Source organism: Acomys minous, assembly GCF_964271855.1.
Source record: "Acomys minous genome assembly, chromosome: 11".
Taxonomy (NCBI): Eukaryota; Metazoa; Chordata; class Mammalia; order Rodentia; family Muridae; genus Acomys; species Acomys minous.
The window spans coordinates 69,153,859-69,176,110 of NC_140492.1; the positions used below are offsets into that span (position 1 = coordinate 69,153,859).

General features: G+C 45.2%; 1 protein-coding gene and 1 long non-coding RNA gene across 2 annotated transcripts in view; one reads left to right on the plus strand and one right to left on the minus strand.

Moving 5' to 3' along the window:
• Positions 1–921: 921 nt before the first annotated feature.
• LOC311609058 lies at positions 922–2,458 on the minus strand. The gene is made up of 2 exons (XR_014783253.1): positions 2,377–2,458; positions 922–1,110 (listed from the first exon to the last, which is right to left on the minus strand). It is a non-coding gene; the product is annotated as an uncharacterized lncRNA (long non-coding RNA).
• An 812-nt stretch (positions 2,459–3,270) lies between these two features.
• IGF2BP2 (insulin like growth factor 2 mRNA binding protein 2) overlaps positions 3,271–22,252 on the plus strand; it is a 120,931-nt gene continuing 101,949 nt past the window's right edge. The window contains exons 1-2 of the mRNA XM_084801746.1: positions 3,271–3,552; positions 5,040–5,100. Coding sequence (XP_084657872.1) covers positions 3,375–3,552; positions 5,040–5,100 — 239 coding nt within the window. The 5' untranslated portion in view covers positions 3,271–3,374. The remainder of the gene's footprint in view (positions 3,553–5,039; positions 5,101–22,252) is intronic.

The window sequence follows — 22,252 nt, forward strand, 5'->3', positions numbered from 1 at the left end:
CCTGGCTGGGGACATGATGCAGTCCGGCTGCAGTTCACCACTCTTATCCAGGTCTGTAGTTAGAGACGGCAAAAAGAGGAAAAATGTAAAGTTTGATGAGGAAAAGCATGCAAGCAGAGAAGGCAGACTTGAAGGCAGCTGTAGGCGGCAGAGGAACTAGTGACATCATAAGCAGCTTGGAGTTCTGCACTGGGACAACAGGACAGCTGAGGGGAAAGACTCCAATTATCAAGGTTTCCAAAATACAAATTCACCTGAAAGGAGAGAATGCTACTGAGGGGGTTCTTTACTAAAAAAAAAAAAAAAAAAAAAAAAAAAATTGGAGGGAGCTGTGGGGACCAGCTCTATCTTAAGCTGGCATTATCACGCACATACTAGTTTTGTAAGTGTGAGAGACTGAGGGGACAGGTGTCACAGAGTGCAACACCACAGTTCCAGAGAATCAGGGAGGCTGGGCTATGTGTGAAGGGTTGATGTCCCTGCAAGGAGGTCCTGAGAGGCCGGCCATTTTGTAGAGCTCTAGCAAGATGAAGCCTGAGCTGCAATCACCGGAAATCCAGCAAGGAAAGCTACCCTAAGAAGCTAGTGCCCCCAAAAGAGACTGTTTGTGGCAGGTTGGAGGAGCAGGGCCACCCAAGCTCTCTGGAGCCCAGATGATTGTGCACGAGTCCCAGAAGGCTGGTAGCTACAGGACCTTGTTTGTTCTGCTTCAGTTTGCGTCTGTTTTAGTCTTGCTATGACCTTTCTCCCTTTGGAACGGGAACTCTTGACTGTGAAGTTGTACACTGGAGACGGGCAACTTGCTTGTCAACCTCACAGCGGCTCTCAGTGAGTGAGCACTCAGAGCCTTTAGAGAGACTTGGGACTTTCAAACAGCGTCAGCAATCTTGGAGACGACAGGGGCTTTTAGAATTGGACTACACGTGTTCTTTTATTATGAGATGAACGTGAAACTAGGGTGAAATGTTATGATGCTTAATCTTGTCAATTTGATGAGATTTTGAGTCGCCATGGAGATGAGTATCAGGGCGTGTCTGGGAGGGGCTAGGTTTAGGCAGGAAGACCCTCTGTAAACGTGGGTGGCACCGTCTCGTGGGCGGGGGTCCTCGGCTACATAAAAAGAAGAAAACAAGGTGAAGACCAGCATTCAGCCCTGAGTCCGACTGTGACTGCCACATGACCAGCTGCTTCCTGCTCCTGTGGCCTCAACAGACCATATCCTCAAACTGTGAGCTAAAACCAGCCCTTCTTTCCTCCAATTTCTCTTCTCCAGTCTTTTATCACCGCACCAAGAAAAGTGAAGGACACGCGAGGTATGGAGAAAAGTGTCCTCCGTGCTGGCTTCTGAAGCACGGTTTACAAGATGCCGGCAGGGTGGAACATACCAAAGACAGCCAAGAAGCAGCTACTTCCCAGAGAGGAGTTTGAAAATAACCCCACTGACAGTGTAAACAGGGCCCACCAGAAGACACCTATGCTCAGAAAGAACTGGTATGCCGTGTATGCTGCCCCAGCAGAGCGGCCATGGTTCTGCCACACATACTTGGCGGGTTTGAAAATGTGATGCAACCTAAAGGGCTGACTATTAACCTTTTAGAGAGGGAGGCCACCGATCCGTGACCGTTCCTTCTTCGTCTTTTGTGGCCTGTAACTATGATTTACTGTAAATAGGCGAACACATCCGTTGGTACAAAAAAAAAAAAAAATGACCACCCTAATCGGGAGCATTTGTGTGAGTAATCTGAAGGTGGCTGGCTTCCAGTCCGCAGTGAGTTATGCACACACGAGTTGTTTTCATTTGCGATTTTTCTTCCACATTTTAGTTAGGGAGCATCTATCCCTGGTTTATCTGTTTGCCTGGGAAACACTATCAAGGCCCTACTCCCAATTCCAGGAGCAGTGAAATCCAAAGAGGAAAATGCGTGGATATTTGACAAAAGCTAGAATTGAAATGTCAGTAAATATCTAGGTGAGAAAGTGTCAAATGTTATGGAGTCTGCTTAGATCCAACATAACCGAAGAATTCCTCATTTCCTTCTCAAGACAAATAATTAAGGACAGCCCCCTCCCCCCAAGTTTTTAAGCTCCTAAATTCGTTCTCTGGGCAAAGAAATGGAAGCAAACCCACAGTGTGTCACACATTACTTAGGTCACCCTCACAAGGGGTGGTTGTTTGTTTTATTTCCTTTGCGGATAAAAGTTAGGCTCAGGGATGTTGGGGGCATAATGCTGGGATTGAGTATGGAGTAAACTGGCCTTCTACCGTAAGGCCCACGGTGACTTCTCCACCCAGACATACCTCCTACCACGGTAGCCCTCTAAAATCCAAGGAACACTACCCAGGTCACACCCGGAAGTCTAGCAGAGTCTTCTCACCTCAGAATCTCTCCATTCTCTTCTTCTGTAGTCCTTCATTTTCTGATTCTCACGGGGCTATGTGACTTAGATTGCCACCTGGGAGAGGTCAAGGACCCTGCTTCTTCCGTCCTGCACGTGGAAGGACAACTTTCCTCTCTTGTCCCTTCCAAAGCTCGGGGAATGCCTACCTACCTAGCCTGGGACTGAAACCAGCAGCTCAGGCTGGCGCTGTCTCCTCCTCTGCCACCTGGCTAACTGGACTTGGGTCTGGCTCTCCTTTTCCCTCTTGGACAGGGAAACTGAGGCCCCGCACCACAGCAGCTTTCCTAGGATACACGGCCTATGGGAGGGGGCCCTTGTGGTCCTGCAGTCCTTTGACCACAAGCGCCCCCTTCTCCAAGATCCTGGCTCGCAGCGAAATCTCCAGATCCACGCAAAGCTCATGATGCGCGCGGGCAAAGTTATCAGTCGTTGCTTGCGCCGCTCACCTCCAGGTGCACCTCACCGGCCCCGCGCCCACGTTGGGTCCACCTTGCGCACACCCCGCCCACGCCCGCGCCCTTCTCCTCTCGCGCGCCGCCCCGTTCCGCCGCTCCCGGCCCCGCTTGGGCTGCCGCCGTTTCCGCCCGCCGGGCGCGCAGCCTGGGAGCGCCAAGCCATCGGAGCGCGCAGCGTAGCGCGGGACGGGAAGGGCGCGCACTCTCAGCGGGGCACACGCCGGTCCAACTCTTAGGTGCGCGGGGTTCGTCGGCCGCCGCCGCCGCCCCGGCACCGGGGGGCAGAGCGAGCGCTTTGTCCGCGCGCCCGCCCGGGACTCTGCCCCGAGGAGGCAGCCGCGCCAAGTCCCCGCCTCCGCCTCTGCCCCCGGGCGGGCCGGGCCGGCCGCGGTGGGGGGAGCCAGGCTGAGGGCGAGGGTGGGGGCGGGGGCGGGCGCAGGAGCGGAGAGGAGGGCAGCGGAGGCGGCGGGAGCGCCGGGTGCCGGGCCGGGGGAGCCGCGGGCTCTCGGGAAGACGCGGATGATGAACAAGCTATATATCGGGAACCTGAGCCCCGCCGTCACCGCCGACGACCTCCGGCAGCTCTTCGGGGACAGGAAGCTGCCTCTGGCGGGACAGGTCTTACTCAAATCCGGCTACGCCTTCGTGGACTACCCCGACCAGAACTGGGCCATCCGAGCCATCGAGACCCTCTCCGGTGAGCACTCGCGCTGCCCACGCCGCGCCTCTCCGGCTCGGGACGGCGGTAGCCGGGAGGCCGAGCCCCATGGGCCGCGCCCGCCGCGACTCCCGAGCCCGCACGCTCACTTTCACGCACCAGCCCCGCGACTCTCGGGGCGGCCCGGCTCCGGGATGGCCGGCTGCCCTGTCCCCAATGCTAGGGCTAACTCTAGACCCTCGGGCCTCAGACTCCGGACGACCCTGTGCCCCTCCGAGGGTGCCCAGGCTCGCTGGCTCCCTAGGAGCGCCCCTGCACTCCGGAGCTTCCCCCGCCCCCACCTTTTCAGAGTCCCCCATTTTCCTTTTCGTTGACCCTGCTAGTGCCCCCTTTGCCAGGGACCCCCCAAGTCCAGCATCTCTTCTCCACCTAGCCAGACCTTCCTTCTTCCCATGCCTCGTGCCAAAGACCTCTCGTCTTCTGTGGTTTCCAAAGCCGCACTCTCCTTTTGAGATTTCCCCCTCCCTTGTCTACTGGCCCCCCACTTTAGGTAGCTCCTGGACTTCACCTACTGAACCCTTCGAAGTCCCGGGGTCCCCCCAACCCGGCCTTTGCCGCACCGCACATCTCCCTGCGTCCTTTCCCGAAGCTCAGTTCCCTCTCGCTGGTCTCGGAAGCGCTCCTATTTTTCCTTGAATTTTTTGTCCGATTTTATTGAGAAGAACTCGGGGCTGGGGGCTTTCCGCCTCCCGTCTCCCCGCCTCCTGCTCGGCCAGAAGCACCTTTTTACGAGGTACCCTGTCTCAACTCGGTGGGGGCCGGGGCTGAGAACCGGGAAAGGCGACCGGGGGGCCCGCGAGCGCTCTGGAGCCCAGACGGGTGTCGGAGCGCTACACACTCGCCCGCGCGCGCGCTCCCTGCTCGCATCCCGCACACGCACGCGGCAGGCCACGCTTCCCTGGCAGGCGACCTCCGACCCCGCAGGGAACCCCTACCTTGGGGACCTGTGAGGCGGGGGTGGGGTGCTGGTGAGACCTGGGGTGCGGGGTCACTCCAAAGCAAGGCAGCCGCCAAGCCAGGGACTCCTGCGCGTGTCCCCGGGGCTGCCTGCAGGGGGGGCGGGGGTTGGGGGGCCGAGCGCCCCGGAGCCTGGAGGTCCTGGGGTGTTGGGATGGGGTGCTGGGGGCCAGAGAGACCGAGGCGCGCCAGCCCTGCGGCTTGAGTTTCAAATGAGCTCATCTTTTCAAATTGGCGCCGCTCTTTATTAAATGTGTTTTTCCGGTAATGCCACCCACAGCTATACCTGGGGTCGGAACCGGGCTTGCGCCTTTACCACCTCGCTCGCCACCCGTGGCGCCCACTTTTCATCACACTTGGCGCTAAGTTCGCCCAGCTGCGGCCGGGTGGAGGACCCCTTGAAGGCGCAGAAGGCGGAGCCGGAGCGTGGAGTAGTGTGCCTGCCCCTCCTAGACCCCCGCGGGTTTTACTCAGGGAGGTTCTGAGTGCTTTAAATTTCTGTTTTAAAGGTAAAGTGGAATTGCATGGGAAAATCATGGAAGTTGATTACTCAGTCTCTAAAAAGCTAAGGTAAATATATTTTGCCTACTTTCTTTTTTTGGCTCCCCACTACCCCCTCCCCCGCGATTGGGCTTCCATACGTATAACTAAAAAAAATATGGTCAGCTTTAAAAAAAACTATGTCTATATGGTTTTTAAAAGGGCCTTTGTTGGTTTTGTTCGTGGAGATATATAGCTTAGAAAGTTACTATTGTTTTAATATTTTACTTTCATTATATAAGGTGCTTTCTGTGCTTGCAAACAACTATTTGGTGCCCAATTAGGGGTCGGGATGAAGAACACTAGGTGCATTCAGTTGGCTGTGATCGATTAAGTTGTTTATCATAAATTGCTTTTCGCTCCCCACCACCCCTACTCCAGCACAATAGCAAACTTCCTGTGAGATGTGAAGAATAAATATTTACTGTGTCAGCTGAATTGCTTAACTAAACCATGCGATTAATTACTCTTTTTTTGGTGCATAGTTTAGTGATGAATTATAAAAATCGTTCGGTAAATAAGGAGTAGGTTGTTGTTGGTGTTGTGTGTTTTTTTTTTCCCATAGTATTCTAAAGAAGTAGCATGTTTGTATTGGATGTAGGGAGAAGCCAGGCCTTAATAACTGAGGCGCTGGGTTGGCTCCCAGCACTTTGTTGTTATTGTTACTTTAGAGAACCGTTGGGGAATAAACAATGTCGCGGTTAAGACGATAGTTAGCTATTGTTAATGAAGCAGTGACACGCTTTGTGGGGGTTGGGTTTCCCCAGTGATTGCTTTGAAAGAATGAAGGAGAACTTCTTTGTTTAAAAAGTTCATTGTGCACTTTAAATTGGGGGCCTTTATTCTTTCTACCTTCCCCCCCTCCACGTGTCCTAACTTAGTTTTTATCCCATTAACTAACTATTTCTTTGCCATTCGTCATTAAGTATCTGAATTGGGAGGCTAAGTCTGATTTTCCACCTTAAAGTCTGAGGTGGATGCTCCAGCTTTGTCAGGATTGAGAACACTTTAAAGCAAATTAATTTTATAAATACTTGGTTGTGTTGGAGGTTTTTAAAGATGTGTGCACGTTTCCACATACATTGTGATGTAACAGAATCTCTGTTTGGAAATGATTGTGCCACACTAGAAAACTGTAATACTTTTGTTTTTGAAAAGTTAAGAATTATGGTTGTAGTTTGGGCTGTTATACTGAATGAATTCTTATGTTGAAAATGTGTAACTGGCTCTTCCATAGAGTGTTTTAAGCTTATATGGTTTCCTTCAATGTTTTTTTTTTGTTGTTGTTGTTGTTAGTTTTTTTTTTTTAATTTGAGATGTGTAAAGGGATGTTTTCTGGGATGCTATATACTTACTGTAAAGTTTAAATCATTCGTGTCTTAACAGTTGAAGATTTGATGAATAATGTTAGGACCACTGAGAATGTTTAACGCACCATGCATCTATAAATATCTCATTATGCCTGCTCTCTAGCTCTTGTGGATCCTTCTGGAGATTACAATTGGCAAAAGTCACTAGATTTTTTTTTAAATTGAGGTCCCATTATTCCATGATCCAGTGTATATTATTTAATTTTCAAATAAGTGGGCTACTAATTTATGTAAAGCCATTTCGATCACCTAAACCTTACCAACAAAAAGACCACTTTAGTTTTTGGTTTTTTGGGGTTTTTTTTTCTTTTTCTTTTAATATTTAGAGGTGGTTTGCTTATGGGCTGATGTTTCACGTAAGTGATCTTATCCTGCTTACATGAGCTCAAGAATTGTCATGTCACTAGTGTTGGTATAAATTAAGTAAGCAGTCTAGGGCTTATACACAGTCCTAGGAATAAACAATTTCTTGGAACATGTTGGCGATATAAAATAAGCAGGAGGAAGTTGAGTGCAGGCTGTGTGACTGACTACACCTGAAGAAGGTTAGCGTACCAAATGCATGATGGGTAGTCGGCACCAGCACAAAAGTTACCTCCTTGCAGAGCAAGCTAAGGGGTGAAAGCTGCACTGGTTGGAGTGGGTTAGCTGAGTTTAGCCCTCTGGGATGAGGCATCAGTAAATGCTTAAGAATTCTGGGCACAACCACACTGGTCGCTTTAAAACAAAACAAAACAAGACAAAACAGGGTACTGTGACATTTAAGACTAAAGCTTTCTTGCTATGCAGTGGTTGTTGTTGTTTTGTTGCGTTTCGATGATACACATTGACAAGTTGGAAGTAAATGTGTGAACTTTGGGTCGGTTCGATGTGTGGTTTTCCAGTTCTGTAGAGTTGGAGGAAAACAAGTCTGTCTGTCTCTCATTTGTCTCCTTGAAAAATGATCCAACAATTGAGTACTAATTTTTTAATATTGTGTTTAATTCATTGATTTCTCAGGGAGCTGTTTAATATCTATATCCCAAATAGTTTTTTTTTTAAAGCTAATGGTAGTTGTAAATGTTTTAATCCTTATTTGTGGAATTATTAGCATGCTGTTTGCTTACCATGAGGGTCTTCTGTTAAATCGTATAACATCATTTTATACCCATGGCTACATAGTACACACTGATGTTTTCTCAGTCATTCTGGAGTAGAGAATCCTTTTTATTTTTGCTACATATGTTTCATCCTTCTTAAATTCAAACTATTTTACAGTAAGCCATGAACATTTATTTCTCTTACATTCTATTTGGTTTGACTCTGCTAAATAAAAAACCTTTGGGTTTTTTTCTTTCTTTCTATATTCATATAGTACTACCTGTGGGTCAAAGATTTAGTAAAGAGGGAAAGATTATTACCTTTTTACTTTGGGTACTGCTGAAAGTTCACTTAAAAATATGCATGCACATAGCTACACATATTGCATAAATTGTTTTGATCTAAGACATGCAAATTTGAATATGTTTTTGTCCCAAAAGTTGAATGATTCTGTGACAAACAGGACTTTTGAAAAATGCAGTATCTACCCACTTTTAGGAAGTAGCTGAATGATGGAAAACAGGCTTCCACTGCGACAGTTCGATTCTCTGAGGTGCTGTAGAGAAAGCTATGAATCTGTCTTTCATGAGTTAAAAATCAGTAATTGTCTTCTCTCCAATGCAAATGAATCTGGGCTCCTATAGGAATGCTAAAGAAAACAGTATCCCAATTGTATTTTGCTTGTATGTACTACATTGTGTATAGCTGAATTAAATACCAACCCCCCAAAACCCACCCAACTTAAAGCCCTCCCTGTAACAAAGGCTTTTTCTGCATTAAAATTTAACTTTCTAGAAACAAAAAAGGACTTTATTAGTTTAAAATCTTATATAGTAGCCTTGTATTTCAAGACTTTGTTGAATTAGAAATTAATGGCTAGACTTAAATTACATATGTGGCTAGATTAATACAATGCCGCATGATATCAAACTGTAAAGTCACTTTGATTTAGCTTTGAAGGCACAGTATTTTTTTAAAAGGTAAGATTTTTATATTCTAGAGAACACACATTTTCCTGATCTCTAAGAAATAAGTATTGGGGTTAGAATAGAAATAGTAAAGAAAAAAATGTTTGGTATTTAGATAGCAAGGTAGTCTCCAAATGTTTGTAAGAGGCCAGCATTTTACTTTTTACATGCTATTAAACGTTAAAAAATGGATGAGGGCTACAAATAAAATATATTTTGTTTTGCTTGGTTTTCTAATTCATTAAATAGTATCAAATTTAAGTTGTAAGGTATCAATTTATAAAAGCTTAAACCTTAATTGTAAAAGAAAATTGATATAGAGTCCACTTGCTACATTGTGCTCTTCAATAATAACAATGTTTATTTGCAATTTTAAAAGGACCAGTAAGAGAAGCTTTAGGAGTCGTGTGTCTCATTATGCTAAGCTGAGGTTGTCATTTGATAGATGGGGGAAGTTAATCATATTTAAAGAAAGCCTATTATATATAATGCTCTGAAGTATATTTTAATAAATGATTTTCTTTTAAAATACATTTAAAAGAGCTTAAAAGATTCAAAACTAACTACAAGTGAAAATTATTTCACTATTTTAAATAAACTATTTTTATGCATGAGAGTTACAGGTTGCTCTAAGTTCCTTAGTGGGTTGAAAAGGAATGTTAATGAGGGTAAATTGTGTGTGAAAGATTAGAGACCAGGGCACATTCATTACAAGACAGAAAAGCAGTAAAAATAGATTGCTCCTAGAACTGTTTATAAATGTTGGATATTTTCTAACTATCTGCTGTCTACAACTGGATCACTATTCCATGTCTACCAATGTAGACAAACTCAAGAGTAAAGATGGACAATTGGTCAGTTGTTACTGAATTAAAGTGTCCCTCTGATTCATGGGGTGTGCACACTTTGTTGGGGGGGGGCGGTGGTTTTACTCAGATTAAGTAGCAAGGCAAAGAGAGATCTTTAATTGAGCAACCATTGCTCTGAGTTTCAGTCCAGACGAAGCTAATTAAAATCACTAGATGATTGAAACTCACCGAGGAGGGAGGGTGGCATGGCATCTTCCCTAAGTGATGCCTCTCACTGCACTCCCAGGTGCCTTCACTCCTGGCAGTCAGGCACAGACAGACACCTGTGGTGGCTTTTTTTTTTTTTTTTTTTTTGATGAGCACGTTGCTGAGAAGACTGTCCGATGTTAAGAGTTCCTTTGTTAGTCTTTTTTTCCCCCTCAAATTCAATTCCATGAAGGCTTTGTTGACCTATTCTTCTCCACCCCAACCCCTACACACACACACACACACACACACACACACACACACACACACACTTTTATTTTCTTTTAAATACAGTCTCCCTGTGCAGCCTCAGCTGTTCCTAAACCCTGAACCTCTTGCCTCTGCTTCCTGAAGGCTGGATCATAGGCAGGTGTACCCTGCTGTGCCCAGCTTATAGCACACTTGTTAGCAAATGTGCATCTTTACTTAGAAATGCTGTACTTAGGAGGGTGCTTTCTTATTTTTGCACAACAGTTTTTGTTAGAAGCAGCATAGAATTGGAAGCTGCTTAAAAAGTATAAATTTCAAAATATAATTTTAAAAATTATATTCAAACACCTTGAGTATACTTTTGTGACTTTCTCTCTCTCTCTCTCTCTCTCTCTCTCTCTCTCTCTCTCTCTCTCTCTCTCTGTGTGTGTGTGTGTGTGTGTGTGTGTGTGTGTGTGTGTCAAGAAACTGGTTGGCATTGGCTAAACTAACTTAAGGGGAAAATGTATGCTTTGAAACTTCTAGTCAGAAGCATAATATCTCAAAAACTATGACTGACTTCTTAATTTGGGCAACAGGAGAGTTCTGTTTAAGAAGGCGTGCCTAAATAATTGATTAGTCAGGTTATATTATTTTGCAGTCAATGGAAAGTACAAATTAGTTTGGGGAATATTCAAACAATGGCAGTGAACACAAAGCAGCAAGCATCCACCAGCAAAGTCAGCTCTTTTCCTCCTTCTCATTTATTGCCATTAAAACATTTAAAAATCCTTTGCTTTATAATTTGACTTGATGCTTACAAACTTACAGTTTTCATTTGGTGGCACGGATGGTATGGGTTCTATTTTGGGCAGCAAATTGCAGACTGCTCAGAATTATTTTTAAGGTTTTACTTTTCCTGTTTTGATTATGGGATGTTCATCTGGTTACTTCACAAAATAAGGGAAAGAAATTATTTTCTAGTGCAGAAAAACCTTAGGTTCTGTTGCTTTCACTGACAAAAAGGAGAGAAAAGTCCAGTAACACGTCTGTGTCTTGAATCTACTTCAGAGTTGGATGGCGGGGTTGACGTTGGATGTAGGCAGAGCAGGAACGTGTTACCATTACGTCCAACACCGCCCTTCTGTGTGTCATTTCCTGGTTAGATACCTCCTCCCCATGCAGTGAGATTCATCATTTGCTCATTCTTGGAGCTTCTAATTATTTAATGTGTCTTACACTTTTATTTCCTAAAATGTGAACACTTAATTACAGTTTTTGTATTGTATCAAAGCAGGCATTTCAAGAAGTTCAGTAAATGAAGTGGAAAGTTCTGGATGCACATTTTAAGTATTGTCCCATCTCCCTACACCACGAGCAGTGTTTTACCTAACAAACAGGAAGGCTTGTGTGGAACCACCACAAGAGGGATGTTTGCAGTTTTTCTTGTTGTCATGTATTTATTTAATACATATGGAACTGTGACTTTGCCTTGGGAAAAGCTTGAACTTTAAAATCTTTAAAGAGCCAGGTACATCCCAGCACCCAGGGAGGCAGAGGCAGGCGGATCTCTGTAAGTTCGAGGCCAGCCTGGTCTAAAAAGTGAGTCCAGGACAGCCAAGGCTACACAGAGAAACCCTGCCTCAAAAAAGAAAAAAGAAAAAGACCGTTAAGGATTTTATGATCTGGTACTGTTATGATCACAGGGCTATCGAGGACTATGATGGGATGTAGCTCACAGAGCTGCATCTTAAGTTCATACAGTAATAAAGCTATTATGGGCTCTTTAACAGACAATTTACCTTTTTCTAAGTAAGGTTCAGGAAAGAAGGGAGGGAAACTAGTCCTTTTCTCAGTTGAGGAAACTCAGGCTTCAAGAGATGGAGTAATTTGTCTAAGGCAGGTAAATAAATTCAGTGGCAGGGAGGAACCCAGGCAAGAGGTCTGCCTCTGATTCCTACCCCAGTGTAATTCACTTTTTAATGTTTAGTTTTAAGTTAAACAGCTGCAAGTGTTGGAAGGCCCAGTGTCCTATTCAGGAGTGATAGTAACTGCTTGTGAAGTGCCCCTTTGCAACTGTCTTGTTCTTCTCCTCGTCTGAATGATCTGTTTTTCATTACACTATTTTTTATAGGAAAAAAACAATTGGAAATAAGCACATGATTAAAAATTTTTTTTCTTTTTCTTTTCTTTTTGGAGACAGGGTCTCTCTGTGTAGCCTTGGCTGTCCTGGACTCACTTTGTAGACCAGGCTGGCCTCAAACTCACAATGATCCACCTGCTTCTGCTTCCCGAGTGCTGGGATTAAAGGCGTGTGCCACCACGCCTGCCTTACCCCTGCTTTCTCTGAGCTTACCATAGACAGCATGTGTAGCATCCAGGGAGGTGTTTGATTTTTTTTTTCTTGTTTATTTGACTATTGTTTATACTGTTGCATTATTTCAGTGGTTGCATTCTTTGTATTAAGACATAGGACGGTACTTAGAAGGACATTCCTTATGGGTCAGTGGTGCAAGCCTTTAATCCCAGGCAGAGGCAGGAGGGTATCCATGAGTTAGAGGCCAGCCTGGTTGGCATAGTAAGTTTCAGGCCAGCCAGAGCTATAGAGAGAGATCCTGTCCCAATAAAGTGCAAAACAAAAACAGGACAGTTTCTCTCAACGTTTGAGGCACACAAACTAGGCACTGACTTGAGCTCTGGTCCAGGCTGCGTCCCTTTAGGTGAAGTTGAAGAATTCACCTGGTGGGCTCCTCCAGGCTCGGCCCCTTGTAGGAAGCAGCGCTGTGTTTTGACTTATTTCCTTGCTAGGAGCGGCCAGCCTTTCTAGAGCTCGTCTTTTTTTTTTTTTCCCTCTGCATCATTTTGTGCACAGAATCAGGCCTTTTATGAACAGAGGTACCACCAATGGGGCTCTGAATGACACACTCACGCCTGACTAAGCACATGTAAAGTGCCTTTCATCTCTGAGTTGTAATGTTTTCCCGAATCCATCATCTTGTTTCCTTTAATGTTTGTGGACTCTTGTGGTGGTAGTGGTGGTGGGAGGCAGGGTGGAGTTATCAAGGGGGGGGGGGGAAAGTAGGTGGACGGTTATTTCCAACTCTCCATGCTGTCTTCATACAGTTCAGGGCGGGATGTGGCATTTTCTATGCAATTGTGACTCAGAAGATGGGGGAGGGGAAGAGAGTAACTAATAATTACCGAGTGGTAGCTGCTATATGCTTGGTGCTGGGCCCGGCCTTCCAGGCCTTCTGTTCCCTCCCCCAGCCCACCGGCAGCCTAGGGACTGGACTGTGACGCTTCAGCCCCCCAGACAGCTCCTTCCACTGGACCATGCTGCCTCAGAAAAGTCACAGCTATAAATGTCTTTGCTGCTTTGTGTCTAGCTTGACTAGAGTGACAGAGCATCTGAGTGGCAAGTCAGGGAGAGGAAAATGACCTGTCCACAGTGGGCATGCAGAGAAAAGAAGGGGCTGAGATCTGGCCCATTCATGGCTGAGTGTAGCTGAAAACCAGTTATCTGAGCATGGTAGCATGGGCTTGCCATCTCTCATCACTTGGGAGGTCGAGGCAGGAGGATCCAGGGCTACGTAGAGATTTATATAAATGCCTAGGCTACAGGAGATCTCTCTCAACGACCACACACACAAAAGATAAAAAGCATTCGAAGTATTGGTCATGATTTGAAGGATTTTTTTTTTCAAGTAGTACCAGAGTAATTTGTAATTATATAAATGGAAAAAGGTGCTTTAAAAAAAAAAACAAACAAGCCCAAAACTATTGAAAGGTTAAGTGTTGTAATTTATAAAAATATAAAAGTCATGGAACAGATCTGGTATGAGATTTATTGTATGAAGGTAGAGAGAGAGAGACAGAGACAGAGAAACAGAGACAGTGGGAGAACAAACTGGAGAGAGCAAGAGAGCGATGGGGGAAGGAGAGCAGAACTCCAGACACAGGGAAAGAGAGAGAAACCTAGTGGGGGCGGGAGTGCACAGGGTTAGGTCAGTCCTTTGTGTCTAGTGTGCAGCTAAAGCTTGCCTGGCACATACCTGGTGGTGGCAGGTGATGACGGCAGAGGTCGCTAAGCAACCGAGGGGCAGGCTAGTGGATTGGCTCGTGAACTGACATTAAGTACAAAGACACACATATAATACATATATTCTATACTTTAGGTACAAAAGTGATACCTTTTACCCCTGTGGTTGGTTTATCTGTATTTGTAAAAATGTTTGTAGTCTAGGAAGGGGAAATACAGAATTTTTACTGTAGTTTCTAAAGCAGAGCATCCTGCTGACAATAGAAAACCTTAAGCCAAGCTGGACAGTGGTCCCAGCGCTTGGGGGGTGGGGCAGAGGCAGGCCGATCTTTGTGAGTTCGAGGGCAGCCTGGTCTACAGAGTGAGTTCCAGGACAGCCAGGGCTACACAGAGAAACCCTGTCTCAAAAATAAATAAATAAATAAATAAATAAATAAATAAAATTTCAAAAAAGGAGAGAGAAGAAAGAAAGAAGGAAAAACGGAAGCCTTTCTGATGTGAAGGCACAGAGACTGAGGATATGTGTGTGTGCGCCTTTAAATTTGGTACTTAGAACATCGTGTGCATTTGTGGCTGTTTTTTTTTTTTTTTTTTTTTTTTTTTTTTTTTAGTAACATGAGAGTAAATTTTGCTTTTTATTGGCTCTTTGTGAGTTTCACATCATGTACCCCAGTCTTACTCACCCCTACCCTCCATGCTTGCAGTCTCCCCCGAAAATAAAAAATGCACAACAAAACCAAAAAAACAAAGCATAGAAAACATCTCATTGTGGAAGCTGTAGTGTGTCACAGTGTGTCCCACAGTACACCCCTCTGTCCACACATCTTCTCTTGCAAACGTTCATTGCAGTGAGTCATGGGTCTGGTGAGAGGTCTCTGGCTTCTGTGACAGCATCCATGTTGCATCCTCAATGGGGTTCCTCCCTCTCATCCTATTGTTACTTTGGATTGGGGGCACAGGCCCTTTCACACCGGCTTTTAACCATAAGTTAATATTATGAAATTCATTAAATTGTAAAGGATAACCCCCTTTCTCAGTAAAGACCCTGAAAGTAGCTTAAAGTATCAGAAAGTCCTTTTGTTTGTTTGTCTTTTGAGACAATGTTTCTCTGTAGTCCTTGCTGTCCTGGACTAGCTTTATAGACCAAGGCTGGCCTGGAACTCACAGAGATCCACCTGCCTCTGCCTCCCCAAGTGCTGAGCTTAAAGGTGTGGGCCACCATACCTGGCTCAGAGGATACATTTTAACTAATATTGATACATTTTAAATAATATCTTTTTTTTTTGTTTAAACCTTTTCTCTCTGAGAAATGAAGCAAAAACGGCGTGGCCTTTTGTGTGCAGCCATTGAATGAGATGCTTAGAAAGGCAGCTGCGTGGTCTTTTGTCTTGCTTGGAACCCTTTACTTTAGTTCTTCCTCACCTTTGATGTTAACAACCCTCCTTTGAAGAAATGGGTGTTTTTCTTCGTCATTGTATGCATAGAGTGTTGAAGTACTGTGCTTTGTGTCTCTATCTGTCAGATATAGATGATGAAGGATTCGCACAGGAAGAACCATTCAGCAAGGAGGGAGGGAGGGGAGAAAGGACACAGGAGGTTGCTGAATCCTGTGTCACTGTGGTGTGTGTTCTCCTGGATTCCAGAGGACACGGCCAGTGAGCGGAGGATGGCAGGCAGTGCTTCCAGTAGCCAGGGCTGAGTGGCTCTTGGACTTTTTCTTTCCTTTGACAATTGAAAACTCTCAGTGTGGCTGGCCCTCTGCCTTTTGTTAGGCTGCTAGGAAAGCTGGGCAGCAGGCCTGCTGTCCCCTTTAGCCCCAGTGGCCCTGCTTGGCTGAGGTCTAGGGCAGCCCAGGAGGCACGTGCGTGCTCGCTCAGTGTGTTGGAATGTATCGTCTCTGTGGCACACACTTCCTTGGATTGTGCAGCTGACACACCAGCTTTGATGGGTGTGGGGTCACACACTGCAGATTTTTTTTTTTTTGGTAAGTGGCTAAAAGATTGGGAAAGAGTTTCTGGGTGCTGAAGGGTTCCCCTAAGTTCAGTTGTAGTCATCCTTTGCAAAGGATATTTCCTTACGGAAGGGTAGAAAAGAAATCTGTGCTATGTCTCTCACCTGACTTGTGGATCCAGCTAGCCTTTCCCTCTCTCTCTCTTCACTCGACAGTGATGCCTTCAAGCCCAGACTTTGACAGTGTCTGCTTGCTGGAACCCCTGAGTATGAGGAAACCAAGAATCTTTAGAAATGTAGGGTCTATTCCTCCTATTAGGGAATTAAGAAGAAATAAAAGTCTAATGGCTTAAGATTTTTAAACTTTAGCTGCTTTTATTATAATTTTCACATATTCATCACAAATATCCAAGAGGACAGAAGTGCCGATTGCTCGATTATTTGAAATAAGACTGAGATTTAGTAAAAAGGTGTTTTGCTTGCAGCGTGATAGAGGCCTGGAAGCAGGGGGTTGCGTCTCATATAGTTTTTTCAGGCTCTTTAGAGTTTTGCCTGGAAAGTTAGTTCTTTTCATTGATTTTCATATTCATGGCTTGATATGCATATCAATTTCAAAAATTCCTTTTAACAATACTTAGATGCCCAAATTGATTTTTTTTTTTTTTTAGCTTTAGTTTTTCTTTTCTTTTTTTGGTTTTTCAGCAGGGTTTCTCTGTGTAGCCTTGGCTGTCCTGGAACTCACTCTGTAGATCAGGCTGGCCTCGAACTCAGAGCTGCGCCTGCCTCTGCCTCATGAGTGCTGGGACTAAAGGAGTGCGCCACTTGCCTGGCTCCTGAACTCTTATTTCAGCTTCCCAAAGCTGTGGGTTTTTTGTTTGTTTGTTTGTTTGTTTTGGATTTTTTGTTTTTGTTTTTTCAAGACAGGGTCTCTCTGTGTTAGCCTTGGCTGTCCTAGACTCACTTTGTAGACCAGGCTGGCCTCGAACTCACAGTGATTCGCCTGCCTCTGCCTCCTGAGTGCTGGGATTAAAGGTGTGTGCCACCACACCCAGCTTTTTTTTTTTTTACAGCGTGTTTTTAAAAAAAATATTTTATTTAATTTTAATTTTTATGTGCCTTAGTATGAGAGTGTCAGATCTTGGAGTTATAGACAGTTGTGAGCTGCCATGTGGGTGCTGGGAATTGAACCCGGGTCCTTTAGAAGAGCAGGCAGTGCTCTTAACCACTGAGCCCTGCAGCCATGGTTTTTAACATGTGTTTAACAGGTGTTCTACAGAGCTTGTGACTGAGCAGAGCTGTTGATGGGGAGTAGTAGTAGCTGTGTGTGCTTGAAAGTCTTGATTCTTGCAGCTGTGCTCTAGCAGTTGCCTCTAGAATTTGGTTTAGAAAGGGGTGGTGGTATTAAGAAAAAAGCCGCCAGGCCATGGAAGCGCATGCCTTTAATCCCAGCACCTGGGAAGCAGAGGCAGGCGGATCTCTGTGAGTTCGAGACCAGCCTGGTCTACAGAGCGAGTTCCAGGACAGCCAGGACTACACAGAGGAACCCTGCCTGGAAAACAAACAAACAAAAAATAAAAACAAACAAAAAATAAAAAAACAACAAAAGCCAGCACATGTGTAAGGTCTGGATGTGTGGGTCTGGATCGTGAGCTGGGCTTTGATTGGCCTGCAGAACTCCCAGTGTTCTCTCCTTCACGCCCCGCCCCCCCTTTGTGGTGGCCATCTCTCCTCCATCGCTTTCACTTTAGAAACCGTGTCTGCTTTGCCAGTGGCCTGGTAGGCTCCTAAATCTATGGATTTTCCTGTAATCGACACTCACACAAAAAAAGTTCCTTTAGGAACTTTCCAGACAAGCAGGATCTTTACGAATCCATTAGCATCACCCGCGAGTATAGTGACGAGGGACCCGCGCATTGGTGAGGAGCGAGCTTTTGCCTTCATACTCCCTTCTGCAACAGTTGTGTGTTTGGGGCTCCCTCTGCACAGGAGTAACGCGATCTTCAAAAGATTTTAAACTGGTTAGAATTGATAGGCAGCAAGTCAGATGGGATGGGAGCCATCACACTTCTTCTATACCACAGGGATTTTATTCAGAAAAAGGGGAATTTTGTTCAGGAAAAGGGCATTACTCTAAAAAAAAAAAAAAAAAAAAAGTTAAAAGTAGAAAAGTGGCTGATTGGAAAGCAGAAGAGGATTCGTGGGAGTGTGAGGAGGAGGGGAATATAAACAAAATACATTCCATACATGTATGCACTAACATTACAACAACGTCATAATGAAGTCCATTTTTTTAATGTGTAACTAATATATGTTAATAAAAGCATTTTTAAAAAAAGAGGGTCAGCATGATGGCTCAGCCAATAAAAGCACTTGCCAATCAAACTTGGCAGTCTGGATTCAGCCTCTGAGAGTTCAACTCCCGTAAGCTGACCTCTGACCTCCATATGTACACTGTAGAACATTCCAGCTCTGCTCACCTGGACACTGTATGCACACAATAAAAATAAATAAATGTAAAAAAGTAAAGACTGTAAACAGAGAGTGAGGGAGGAATCCTGGCTACGTTTGTTATTCTACACTTTGTTACTGGGGAGGCACATGTGCAAGTCAGGGGATGATGACTTTGAGAAGCGGTTCCTTCCACCTTTTGTGGGTTACGGCGTTGAACGCAGGTTGCCGTGTGAGCGCCTTCACCTGCCGGACCGTGTCGCTGGCCCATGATTCCTTTAGTGATGATAGAAAATGTTCTGAATAGAGTATAAAAGAGCCTTTAAATCATAGTGGCGGCAAGATATAAGTGGTCATACTGTGTAAAATAATTTTCCCTTTCTTATATGGCTCTTTTTTTAGTCATTAATTTACAGACACCGATACTGTTTAATTACCTGAGAGAGTAATTATAGGTCAAGTAAGAATTTTAGAAACATTTGTTAGTTCTCTTTATTGTTAAGTCTTTCCATGAGGATTTTGTACACACACACCCCCCACACATATATACACACATATACACTCACACCCCACACATATATACACACACATACTCACACCCCACACATATATACACACATATACACTCACATACACACCCCACACATACACATATGCTCATACCCCCCCACATATATATACACACACACTCACCCCCCCACACTCACCCCCCCCACACCACACACACATATACACACACACTCGCACACACTCACGCACACACATATACACACACACTACACACACTTACACACACCACACACACTCACACACACATATACACACACACTACACACACTTACACACACCACACACACTCACACACACATATACACACACTACACACACACTTACACACACCACACACACTCACACACACATACACACACACTACACACACTTACACACACCACACACACACACACACACACCACACACACATATACACACACCACACACACACACATATATATACACACATACACACACCCCACATATACACACACACTACACACACTCACACACACCACACACACACACACACACATATACACACACACCACACACACACACATACATATATATACACACATACACACACCCCACATATACACCCACCCACCACACCTGTCCTAAACTCCTCTGAGATCCACTTTCTTCCTCTCCCTGTCCTCATCACATTAAAAAAAAACTATAATGAAATAAAATCCACCAAACCCAGTTTGTGCCGCCCGTATGCTCATAGGTGTGAGGCATCTATTGGAGCGTGCGCAACAGGAGCCACATGCTTAAAGAAAACTGTTGCTTCTTCTCTTCTCTGGCTCCCGCCCGCTGCCGACAGCTTCTCAGCCAGGTGGGCTGGGAGCCTGAGAGCCTCTCCCTCTCCATTCTGGAAGGTTCACTGGCTTGATCTTTCTGATCCACACAAAGGCAACTGTAGCAAGTAGTGTCCTCAGGAACTGTGACTCTCATATGCTTGGCAAATTCTTTAAAATGTAGTTTTACATTTATTTGTGAGTGTGTGTATGTGGGCATGCAGTGGAGGTCAGGTGACAACCCAAAGGAAATTAGTCTCTCCTTCTCCTACCTGGGTTCTGGGGCTCCAGCTCTGGTCAGCAGGCTGGGTGGCAAGCATGCTTTACAGCGTGGTTTGAATAAGGAATGCCCTCTGTAGTGGTCTTGGGCTGAACACTCGGTCCCCAGTTGATGGTGCCTTTGCAGAGGTTTGGGTGCTGTAGCCTTGCTGCAGGAATAAAAAGCCTTTGCTAGTTGGGGCTGGTCTTTGAGATTTAAAAAATAAAAAAACAAACCCTCCCTTACTTCCAGTTTGCTGTCTCTGCTTTGTGCATGTGAGCTCTTAGCATCCTGCTCCCACTGCAGTGCCAGCCACTTGCTTGCTTCCACATGCCCCACCGGGATGGACTCTGGAGCTGCAAACCAAGATAAGCCCTCCTGTATCTTGCTTTTTTTTTTTTGTCATGGCATTTTGTCACAGTAGCAGAAAAGTAGCTCCTATATTTACTCAGCCATTTTGCCAGCTCTGCTAAACACTTCTGAAAAATATGACCTTGGGTTACTGCTGCAGGGTATTTGATCCCACTGTGGTCCCTGAGATTGTGAACTGTAAAAACCTGTCTTTTGTTTAGGCACGGCTGAGCCCTATCTTAACACACTTTTAATCCAAGAATTTTGTTTATTGTAAACAGGTGATTGAGGTGTGGTTCAGCCACCCTAGCACACGCCTTTAATTCAAGAGCTCTCTGGACAGAGGATTTAATAAAGTTAACACTAGGTCAATAGGCAAAGCAAGAAAACCAGCTGACAGGGATTCAGAGTAGGGGGTACTTTGAGTTGAGGGGAGCAGCCGGGCATGGTGGCACACGCCTTTAATCCCAGCACTCGAGAGGCAGAGGCAGGGGGATCTCTGAGTTCGAGGCCAGCCTGGTCTACAAAGCGAGTCTAGGACAGCCAAGGCCACACAGAGAAACTCTGTCTTGAAAAAAAACAAAAAACAAAAGCAGAAGTAGAAGAGCTTTGGCTCTTGAGCTCTTTAGCTCTGTGGCCTTTGGCTTTTTGAGCTTTGGGCTAGGAAGCCTTTGGCCTTGGGGTTTTTTAGCCTTTTCCTCCTAGTCTGACAGCTGAGCTAGTGACCCTTGTGGGCTTTTTGCGTAGTCGGGATGCGAGTTGAGTAGGAAGGTCAGCTGGGTGCTTTCTCTGCCTCTCTGAGCTAGCAGGTTTTCACCCCACCACCTGGCTCCTGAGTCTTTATTGGTAAAATAGGACGATTGGGATCTTCTTTTATAAAACAGATTACTCAGATAAATGTCTAATGTAAGGTGAGATATAAGGTTTTGATTAATGAAAAAAAATTGTTTTCCTAGGACAGGGTCTTGCTATGTACCCCTGACTGGCCTGGGCTTTGTCATCGTTGTGCCCCTGCTTTGCCAAGTGCTAGGATGACAGATGTGTCCCACTACTTCTGGAAAAGGCAGCTGGTAGAGAACAGTATTAATGAAAAGTGGTATATTCAAATATGTGTGAAGGTGTTCGGGTTAGCATTGTACGTTTTTGTGTCTAAGCTGGGGCAACTGAAGACTGTTTGACTCTGGGGATGATAATATACAAGAAGGCAAAAGTAGAGATTGTTGACTTAAGATGAATTTTTGTTTGTTTGTTTTTCCTTTTTTCTTTTCTTTTCTTTTTTTCTTTTTTTCTTTCTTTCTTTCTTTCTTTTTTTTTTAGATAGTGTTTCTCTCTGTAGCCTTGGCTGTCCTGGACTCCCTTTGTAGACCAGGCTGGCCTCGAACTCACAGCCTCACTTGCCTCTGCCTCCTGAGGGCTGGCATTAGAGGCATGTGCCAGACAAAAGACATTTTCAAAACAAAACAAAACAAAACAAAAACCAGTCTGAGGGCTGGGCTAGGCATGTAGCTCAGTCGGTAGAGTGCTCAGCTAGCACCAGGGAGCCCTGGCTTAGTCTCCAGTACTGCACAAATCTGGAGCAGTGGGTCCCTTGTCATCATCCTGACATCACAGAGGGAGCTATCAGGAGTGAGTCCTCTGCATAGTGAGTCAGAGGCCAGCCTGTGTGTGTCAAAACAGATGGTACCCTGAATCACCACTTTAAAAATGTGTCATGAACTGTAATTCACAAGCATTAAGGAGCTGGTCACTCGGCAGTGGTAACGTGAAACCTATGCCTTTCACGATTCCGGTCAGTGTAGCTCAGACACCAGTGTGGGAGCTCAGGATCCAAGTGGTTGCACAAAAATGTTCAGCTCCATGTTGTAGGGCAGAGTGAAGTGGGAGTGCTCTTTGGCTACATTCCCCGCCCCCTCCCCCTTTTTTTAAAGACAGGGTCTCACTATGTTACCCTGGCTGCCCTGTGTAAACCAGGCTGGCCTAGAACTCATGGAGGCCTGACTCTTGAATGTTGGAGGGTTTTTGTTTTGTTTTAGGTTTTTTGGTTTTGTTCATTTTGTTTTTTCTCGAGACAGGGATTCTCTGCATGACAGCCCTAGCTGCCCTGGAGCTAGCTCTGTA